The 10,717-nt window shown below is 43.4% G+C and overlaps 1 protein-coding gene across 1 annotated transcript; it reads right to left on the bottom strand.

Moving 5' to 3' along the window:
- Nucleotides 1-1,409: 1,409 nt before the first annotated feature.
- LOC104278871 (attractin-like) lies at nt 1,410-10,032 on the bottom strand (the record flags this gene model as incomplete). The annotated part of the gene is made up of 6 exons (XM_009875984.1): nt 1,410-1,593; nt 3,025-3,268; nt 5,561-5,651; nt 6,865-7,033; nt 7,724-7,929; nt 9,904-10,032. Coding segments are annotated over 6 exons (1,023 nt in total), but the record flags the coding sequence as incomplete, so codon positions are not given.
- Nucleotides 10,033-10,717: the final 685 nt, after the last annotated feature.

Genomic DNA, 10,717 nt, shown 5'->3' on the forward strand with positions numbered 1-10,717 from the left:
CGTTTCATGTTTTTCGCGCTGTCTTAGCACTTCTGCAGAACCGCAGCAGAACCCACGCGCAGCCCACACTGATGCCCGGCCTTTCACCGTGACATTTTCAGCAAATAATCTATCAACGACTCTGGCCAGGGACCCCCTGAGAGTGTGAAGCTGCCAGTGGAAACACCAGCGGAGGGACATGGCAATAAAGATGCCAAAATAGAGAATAGGGAACTGCTTTTTTGCCATTCTATGAAACCACAAGAGAGAGCCTAAATTAGTGAAGAATCAAGAAAGAAAAGGAGTCAGCGACACCAAAAAAAGTACAGATAACGACGAGCAGACACTCCTACGCGCCTCGCTGCGAGGCGGCTGCTCGCCTGCTCTGACGGGGCTCTCGAGACTTGACAAAATAAATGCGATGAAAGGAAGCTGGTGCTGCAGCAGTTTGGAAGAATACTGTCACCTTCACGAAATTTTTCTGCCTATTCAGCCAGATTTGTCCACTCCGCGGATGAATTGGAGGATGAAGTGAACCAAGAAAGGAAGCGTGGTTAGTACCGCCTCCGCGAGGGAGCAGGAAGGAAGGTTTGGGGAAATTAGTCACTAGTAACTTTACTCATCTGTATGGACTCACGAGCAGTTGTACGACCTATTTTTAACTCTCAGAAAAAAAAAAAGAGATGCGGGAACTCAAATATAAATGTATTAATTCAAAAGTTACGTCTTCTTTTTGTCAAGAGCCTTTAAAAAACTTGAGAAAAAACCTACAAAATTGAAGAAAATGTATTTCGCTTTTACTAAGACTCACCGTTGGGCTGAACCAAGTCACAGAAGATGTCAGCTTAAGAAATGAACGTTTTGAGCAGTTACAGGGTCAGAAGAAAATGGGGTTATAAGAGAAATTCTTTTGCAGTCTTACCTGCAGAATAAATTATCGCTCACTTGACTGCAGTAACCACGCTCATATGCACAGGCTGTACCACCGGCAAGAAAACTCCATCAAGTATATTTTTTCTTTTCAGCTTTATTACAACGATAGACTAAAATAGATTTCTTGGCTCATTCAGAGCCTTGATTAGACGTGATTATATGATTCTCTAATCGTAAAGGGTCAAAATAACAGATAAGAGAGCACATTATCCCCCCCGAATGCAAGTAGTTACGTCCTCCTGTACCTCTTGTCCACCACAAACAAAAACAACGGGGTGATGTAGAGGAAGAAAAACCACTTACCACATGCGAGAATCCACTTCGTATTTGTACAAGTCATCTGCCAGCCTGTATTTGTTGGCACTGAACGCTTTGTAGTCAAAATAATAGATAAGAGAGCACCTTATCCCCCTTGAATGCAAGTACTTACATCCTTCTGTACCCCTTGTCCACAAACAAAAATAATGGGGTGGTGTAGAGGAAGAAAAACCACTTACCACATGCGAGAATCCACTTCGTATTTGTACAAGTCATCTGCTAGCCTGTATTTGTTGGCACTGAACGCTTTGTAGCCTCCGTGGATATAAATCGATCTCGTGTTTGGATCGTAAACGCTGCTGTGACCATACCCTCCTTGCACCAAAGCTCCGCTCGTCTGCAAAATGTTCCAGGTATTTGCGGCTGAGAAATGAAAAAAGCGAGGGAGAAAGCATGGCTGATGTCTCTCCGTTAATAACTTCTCAACAAATTGCACAGGGAAGCAAATTGGGTTTCCCTTGACTCGGATTTAGACACCGTCTCTATCGCTTCATATCCAAAAAGTGTTCTCCTTCAAGGAGTTTGTTTGTCAAGAAGTATTGTCCAGTATTTTTAATTAGGCCAGAAATACCTCTTCTACAGTCATTTATTACATTTTGCAGGCAGGCTAAGAAAGTGAGAGATGAAAAGTACAGAAATAATACGCTGCATTTCAACGACATGAAAATGCCAGCGCCGTGGCTTGATCTGGAATGGTACCCAAGAGCACTTTTATTTTATATATATAAAGCCAGACAGCACTGAAGTCAAGTTAAGTATGACTGTGAAGAACATTGCAGTTAAAAACTAGCATGTGATTAACGGTCCTGTAGCTCACTCGCTAAAATAACCTTGGTTTGAAGCACTCTAGACATAATACAACAGCAAGTGAAACAAAAATGTCAAATTACACACCAATTCTGTGTAGCGAGTGCAGAATGGGATCCTGCACGGGTTTCCAAACTCCAGGGCAGATCAGGCACACAAAAGGCAAAGGAATTTACAGTCTGCAAGACCACACGCAGCAACAACAGAACAGCAGGGAAACAAATCGCTGCCGCACACATCCTGGTTTTCTCTGGCTTTCTCCTGGAGGCAGAAAGCTCGCTTGTGTGGCCACCAGTGAACCAGAGCAGGCTCCAGGACAACCTCTGGATCAAGATGACTGAAGGACAAGGATAACAGGTCGGAAGCACAGCTAGGGCTGCTATGTCTGAGAAAAAGCAGCACATTCTCACTGTGAACTTCCTAGACTTAACTATACTCCCTACTGGGTCAGTGAAGCAAGGGACACACCTCCAGAGAGCCACTTCAGAGCAGCTAAGTTAGGTACTGGAAACCTCTGGATCTTAAAATCACAGTATGGACTATTCCCAGAGATACGGGGACCAGATTACATCACAGATAATGGGAGTTCAGAAACTTGTTCCCTGTTCCCCTAAGGCTGTGAAGACAGGGGCATCAGGTTAAGTGGATACTTGGTCTGAACGAGTCCAGCTTCTTGTATTCGCAGGATAAAAAAAATAAATTCCAAAGTGTTTGCTTTGCCGGAGGGAGAGAGGAGAATTAATGTAAATTATCCCACAGTCATCCTGCTTTGTCTCTCAATTAGTTGTTTTGTCTTGGGGAACTAACAAAGCTGTGTAAAGCGGGAGGCACGTGCCTGCCTGTTCACTGGAAGTTCAGCTGAACTTCTTGTACACACAAACAGAAGAAGACACCGTCTGTCTCTGTTTTGCTACGTGAGTACAAATCGTTTGAACAAATTTTCCAACTGTTAGAACTGAAGCGAACAGTAGGCAGGGCCCTACTCACTCAGGTTGTATTCCTGGACGTTGCTGATGTAACCGTAGAGAGGGCAGTGGCCAAAGATGACGAGCATGACGGCGCTGCCGTCCTGCAGGGTGACGATGTGTGCCGAGTGGCCAACGACGGCGTACTGCTCCTTGGCTTTCGGTGTCACCTGGGTCCAGGTCTGCGTGGGAATGTGGAACACCCACAGCTGGCTGGTCACGTTCCCCGTCGCATCTATTTTTCCACCATACATGTATATATCATCCTGGAAAACATCAGTTTTGAAATGAGGCCGACGAGTTTGGCATTTAGGAAAGACCTAATATGTGATTAATTAAGTTATTGCATTTTATCTTCTGGCAGCTTAAGTTTTTCTCCTCTCACAAGGAGAAATTATCTCCTTCACCAGTCACATTCGATACGAAAGCAACCCCGACTGCCAGGGTCTGTACCCAAATCTGTAATGAAAGAACACCTTCAACATATACAATTTACCCAGCAGCAGGGTACAGAGGGGAAGGGGTATGTGGGGAAGGATTTACCTTCAGATGACAGACAGCAAAATTTAGGTGCCTGTATGCTAGCCGAGTGTCTAAATATATATATGTGTATATATATGTGTGTGTGTAAAATACAGTGAGATCTGGAGAATAATTCAACTGATCAAAAGCAGGGAAGGTGTACTCACTTTTGGGTGAGCTGACTTGCTCCCCTGATTTTGCCACCTAGGTCTGTTTTCACTATAAACGGAGCTCAGAAGCTCCCAGAAGCACCCAGAGTTACGTACCTGAACTCAGGGGATTTAATAAGCAAGCTCAACCGCTCCCATAGCGTGCAAATGCAAATAGCAGGAGACACTTCACGGGCAGTTATGATGGAAATTCCTCTTTGTCCCTACACTGAAAGCTTCGTCTTCTTAGTTAATGCTCTAACAAAAAATGAGAACCCTTTGGAAAGACGGGAGCCAGGATAATTAGACAGGGTTTTATTAATCATCTCTTAGGGTTTTATTAATCATCCTGTTAGAGATAAGTTCCAAAACTCTGCCCAGTTTCCTTTGTGGGTTTCTCCAGGCATCTCAGAGTCAGTCATGAACCCACCAAAGTGTGTAATGGAGCCCTCATTCCCCACTGGCAAGGCAGGGCAGGGAAATTCCCCACTAGAGCTGGTGCTTCTTGGGAAATTCCTGAGAACCACTGATGGCAAACCCACTTATCACAGAACCATAGAATCGTTTGGTTTGGAAAAGACCTTTAAGATCACCACATCCAACCATTAACTCAGCACTGCCAAGTCCACCACTAACCCATGTCCCTGAGCACCACATCCACATGGTTTTTAAATCCCTCCAGGGGTAGGAACTCCACCACTGCCCTGGGCAGCCTGTGCCAGGGCTCGACAACCCTTCTGGGGAAGACGTTTTTTCCTAAGACACAATCTCAACCTCCTCTGGTGCAGCTTGAGGCCATTTCCTCTTGCTTTATCCCTTGTTACTGGGGAGAAGAGACCGACCCCACCTCGCTACAACCTCCTGTCAGGGAGTTGCAGAGAGCACAAAGGTCTCCCCTCAACCTCCTCTTCTCCAGCTGAACATCCCCAGCTCCCTCAGCCGCTCCCCATCATACTCGTTCTCCAGACCCTTCCCCAGCTCTATTGTCCTTCTCTGGACACCTCCAGCACCTCAATGTTGTTCTTGCAGTGAGGGACCCAAAACTAAACAAAATATTCAAGGTATAGTATTTGATTAGGTAGACCTGAGAATGCATTAGTGCTTCTTAACCTTTCTTCTTGCCCTTCTTTGAACACAATCTTTCTTTTGAAAAGCTGTTCGCAGAATGAGCCCCAGCAGGTAGGAATTTCCATCCTTCTCAGGTTCCTCAAGTGTTCTGTTTGTGAACAGTGCTGTGTGGAGTTTTTCAAGTGCTTCTAATTATGCTTGCGCTGTGATGAGCTAATTAACATTCCAAAATCAAAGGTCAGCAATGGATTGGCTCATTTCCTTTTCAAAGACTTTGCCATTCTGCTCTCTCATGGCCCATACCCAAAGCAAGGCAACGAAGTTAAGAAAGAATCAAAAAAACCTGCTGGTTCACGTGTTGGAAGAAGGGATTCACACGTCCACTGCAGAAGCAGAGCTAAAAAATCTTTAATTCAGTGGCTCTGCTTTGATGCCTTGGGCAACAGAGCTCATAAAAATATTTAGGTGGTCTACACAAAAGGCAGCTGGGGAACAAGCTAAGCCCCAGTAAAGTCCAGCCGTCAGGCATCTCCTGCTAGCACAGACCGTAAGAAGGAAATAATGGAGTTACTGACCTCGGTCAGCCTTAAAATCTCTGAGAAAAGGGTAAAGAAGGAGCACACTAGGAAAGGAACTACAGACTTGATAGAATTCCAGTCCAACGACTCACTGGAGTACCATTACACAGACTGGGATACCCACAGACAAGCTGCTGCAGGAGAAACACTTCTCCGAAAGGAAGATTGATCGATGGAACGGGACCGGCGCGGGGGAGATGGAGAAATCATCCACGAGGTGAGTCTGCAGGACTGAACTTACCTTATACAACGCCAGCGAATGACCGTATCTCATCTCTACCGAGTTCACAGTGTTGTTCAGCGGAAGCCACTCTTCAGAGATAAGATCATACCTGTGTAATAAAAATTGAACTGATTTCTCAAGAAGTAGACGGTAAAGTTGAGAAGATTATTGTTCGTCCTTTCTGGGATATGTGGGAAATTATTTGATTTAATGAAAGCCATAGATATACCAAGATTTTGGCAAACAAAAAACACTTCCAGACTACTCAAGGATTACAAAACTCGGTCGAGCCTGCTCCGTCACTTAACGTCCACTTGTTGATTTGCGTTTCCCCAAGTTTTCTTTTCCATGCAAAACGAAGAGATAACGCCTTGTGTTGTATGAAGCTACGACAACTTACACCACGTGATCCACCCAAAAGAGCAGAAAAACAGATAAACAAAAACACCTGCCACTGCTTAAAAGCCATTTTTTAATTAGGCCTTTGTCATCTGAGTGTATTTTTTTCTGTGCACTTCAAACAAGATAAACCCTTCGCCCTTAAAATGGCCTGTGGCTTTTTAGATAAAAGAATGAACTACACTTGCCAGGCTTACAGTCTCATAAAATAAAATCATCTCTGCGAAAGCGTTCGGTGAAGCCACAGAGTATCTGTTGAAAATCCAGGCATGACTTTGGAAGGGCAAATTGTGGACGTAATCAGCAACTATTCTACACCCAAGTGTGCATTTTCAAACCCTCTTTAACTTCCCTTAGAAGAACCATTTGTTACCACTGGACGTGGGCGCAGAACACGCAGCTCTCACTTAGGTCCACAAAATTGAGGGGAAAACTCATCTTTTGCCTAAATCTGCCCAAATACTACCAAGCTCAAGAGGAAGCCTGAAATGTTTGGGTTTTGTTTTTTTTTCTTTATGGGGGATTTCCATGCAGCACATAATTATTATTTGATATTTCAGTCACTGTTAAATCTCTCTGACTAACTGCACAAACGTCACCATCCTAAACGCCACTCCCTGCTTAGTATCTCACCCTCTACGCATAAACACCCACAGTAATCAGGATGCATTAATTAAGGAGCCAAACACTCTGAAGTCACACAGATACAACACAATCTCATATCAAGAAGGGCTAATGGCACAGAAGCACTCCTTAGCAGCTTTTCCCCAAGTCTCTAACGTGAGCCTCAGTTTTTCTTACTGCTGTTTTCCCCTGGAGATGAAGTGTAGGCAAAAGCACAGCGTGTCAGATGGCATTTTCTAAAAATAATTCTCAAATCCAAGTTCCCCTACTTAGACTTTATTATCTAGGTTTATACTCACGCTAAAACCTTCTGAGAGTCAGAATGATTGAAGACATAGCCTCCAACAATCCACATTTTATTGTCATGGATTACGGTTTTGTGAGATGCTCTAGGAAGTTTTGGAAGAGAGTATTCCTCCCGGGTCCAAAATGACTGGTTCGCAGGAACAGGAATTGAACAGCCAGGACCTAGGAAAATAAGGATTAGAAGTTAAATTGATTTTTTACAAAGCCTGTACTTCAGCTAGAGGTCAATACCCCGCACCACAGGTAACACAGATGGTGCACGGCCTCATTTCTTTGCCCACCCCAGCAATCTGTGATGCACTTGGTGTGCGATCACCCAACCGCAACCACAGACTTCAAATTTAAAATTGTCTTCAGAGCTAAAAAGCAGTTCCAGACTAGATGAATCTGTGACGCAGCAAAGCAGACACTCTGCCTTGTTACCCCTCGCTGTGATTACAGGGGGGCAGACGCCCTCCCACTCCACATGACAAGGGAGTGGTGAGACACTGGAAGAGGTTGCCCGAGGAGATCGTGGCAGTCCCATCCCTGGAAGGGTTCAAGCCAGGTTGGACGGGGCTTGGAGCAACCTGGGCTGGTGGGAGAGAGGTGTCCCTGCCCACAGCAGGGGAGTTGGAAAGAGACGATCTTTAAGGTCTCTTCCAACCTGAACCATTCTATGATTCTATGCTTGATTCTATGGTTCTAAGATTGATTTTTTCATCTATATATATGAAAATGTAGATACCATATTCTTAGTCAACATGCTAACACTTGTCAAGCAAAATATTCTTAAATACTCCCAGTTGACCTGCAAGAGCCACACAAGGAAAAGGCATCCAAAAGCTTCTCTACATTGACCAGGAGGCTTACCTTGCCAGCCTGCAGAGCACAAACACGCCTTAGTGTCATTCAAGTTGCAACGTCCTCTCTCAGGAGCCCCACAATCATCGTCGCAGTAGGGAATGTCACAGGCTTCTCCCTTCCAGTATTTGGCACATTCACATTCCAGAGCGTTGCTGCTGTTATTGAGCTTGCACTCTCCTCGGCCGGAGCAATTATTGGGACACATATTGAAACTGCAAACGGGAGAAAGAAGGTCTGTCAGTAAGGAAACAGATTCCCCAGCCCAACCTCTTATTAACAAACGTAAGAGTGATGCTGAACAGAAATTAGCGCAGCTGTTTGCTAACGAACAAACCAACAAGAGCTGCTCATCCAGAATCTGACGTGAGGGACCCGCAGAGATTTGTTCTCTTGTCTACTATCTATAGAGCTGCCTCACTTAGTGAGTTAAACTTGCACCTCCTCTGAAAAATTATCAGTCCGACTTTTAGCCATTTGTAATGCAAATGAACTGTCTTAAAACAGCCAACAGTGAGAATGTAATCAGCACTTAAGGCTTTTGTAGGGTCTGTGCAATTGGTACTAAACTACTCACAATTAGGAGCTATTCTGGGATCTGCTTACGCTTGAGATGAATCCCAAGCCGAAGATGTGCCGGTTTTGAATGATTTCTGATTTTATAGTATCTGTGATGTAGCTGAGGCAAAAACCAGGCACATCCTTGGTGAAAACTCAAATTCAGAGATCTTATCCATTTCCAACTTGCGGGTTTTTTGTGGTGTATCAATCAGTCTAATTCACAGATCGGGATTAATCCCCAATATCCTCACTGCCAGCTGGAGTCATAGAATCATAGAATCATAGAAAGGCTGTGGCTCTGAGACCATAATTTTACAAGTACTGGTTGAATACCTACCATCAGGAGTACCTAAAAAGCCTGTTAAACTCCAAATAAATAAACGTTAGGAAGAGACCTGACAACCAGAACGCATAGAAGAAACAAACCACGAAACAGTACTTGAAAATTGTTTGAAACTATGAAGACAGCAAAGCGTTAAAGAAACATTCAATCTTCTACAGGAACTTGAAAAGGCAGGTTATTCTGGAAAAGAACATACTGCAACGGTGCAATACAGGCAGCTGGCAGTAGATGGTGGCATGGGCTATGGGATCAGACTTTCCAAATACTCCTGCTTCAGCTGCTTTGTTTCAAGGAACTGCAGAGGCTCCTTGTTTCCTTCCGCAGCTTTCGATGGGTGCTCGACGGCCCCCACTCTTCAAAGAATCCACTGCGTATTTAAGGATGAATGCACCAAGACCGGTATTCAAAAATTAAGCACTAATTTTAAGGAAAGCTTTCAATTTTTTGCAAAAAGTCACTTGTGACCAAGGATTTTGCAGTCGATTTTTTTGGAACCAGGTGAGATTTTCTGCAAGTTACTCCCAAATTAAAACCTCCCAGTGCAGCACAAACATAATTTGCAGCTGTAGGAGCGAAAAAGTTTAAAGCCCATGATCGCCACCAGAAGCAAGAAATTCTATCTCTGCCAGCATGTCCACGCTGAGATCATCTACTTCATAACCAAACCTTTCTAAAAGCTGCCCATGAATTAGGGAGTACCCTGGAATTATTTTTTAAAAGTTTAGGACTTAATCTGTGTTAGTGAACAGATAGCACCCACCTACGATAGTTAAAATATGAACTGAAGACCGTAAGAAAACCACTACAGACCAAAAAGGAGCCAGATGAAGAGACTCAATCTCTCAATCCAAGCACTGAATAAGAAAGAGCATCCCAAAGAAAGCTGCTCAAGGATCCCTCACGGCAGGTAGAGCCCAGTGTCCCAAGCGTGATGTTTGCACGTACGAAAAAGCGTATTTGTGCAGAATTACCTCTGCAGAACGCAGAAGAGCATGTGCTTGTTTGACCGAGTATGACAAAATAAATCTAATAACATAAAATAAATAACATGGTGTTTTTCTGAGCAAACATTTGCCCACGCTTACAACTGACAACTAAAGTTAATGTTGAGCACATGACAGTGATTACTCGTTGCAAGGGTATAATAAAGATAAAAATCTAAATTCAAGTATCGACTCATAATTACAAACTTCAGTGGTAATTGTTTATTTCGAGACAAAACTGAGAAAAGAGGAAACCTCGCTTTGCTCAACCTGCAACATCCCTTTGGAGCGGCACTACTTACTTATATGTGATGTTAAACCCTGTTAAATTATAGGCAGCATCACTGAAGAAATGCAGAAGGGCGTATCCAGAAGTAGCTACAACTTCTGGGACTGTTTCATTGCTGTCTTTCTCAGGAACAATAAGACCACTGGAAAAGAAAAGAAGAAAGAAAACTATGTTAGAAGTGAAATGAAAGGGACTAAGCAACAATGGGAAATGCATCAGTTATTAATAAAACAATTGAAACTCAAGGTATTTATTTGCATCTATTTCAAGTGTAAAGGGTTCGTGTACAGCCATCGTTTTCAGAGAGCGGTGTTATCAGATTGGGGTTTTTTTCAACAGAACTCCTGAAATACTCAAAAGAAACCATCTTGACATTGTGAGTACATGTATCCAACCGACACTCAAAGCAATTTCGTTCTCAAAGGCGTAACAATCCTCAAGATTCTCTCAGAAAGATAAAACTACATTATTCAGGGACCAGCTAATTAAGTCCTCTTGCTTGGCTTCATCATCTGCAATACAGTGGTCGTGTTATAGACCAAGGAGTGCAAATTAGGATATTGAGGCTAAGGAGAATGGCATTACTGCTGCCCTTAATTTACACCACTTTGGTCTCCAAGAAGAAATGGCTGCAGAAAGGAACGGAAATAGAAAACCCCGAAGTGATTAACTTTGTTCTTCTGAAAGATAATGTATATTAAAAGTGTTTAACCTGAGTAAAATTGAAGCTCTCCAGTATTCCAGTTATCATGACCAAAATATGACTTTCTCTATCTTATTATTCTACTGTGATTTGATAGAATGATAGACTGGCCTAGGCTGGAAGG

This window comes from Apaloderma vittatum, unplaced genomic scaffold (genome assembly GCF_000703405.1).
Source record: "Apaloderma vittatum isolate BGI_N311 unplaced genomic scaffold, ASM70340v1 scaffold14999, whole genome shotgun sequence".
Classification (NCBI taxonomy): Eukaryota; Metazoa; Chordata; class Aves; order Trogoniformes; family Trogonidae; genus Apaloderma; species Apaloderma vittatum.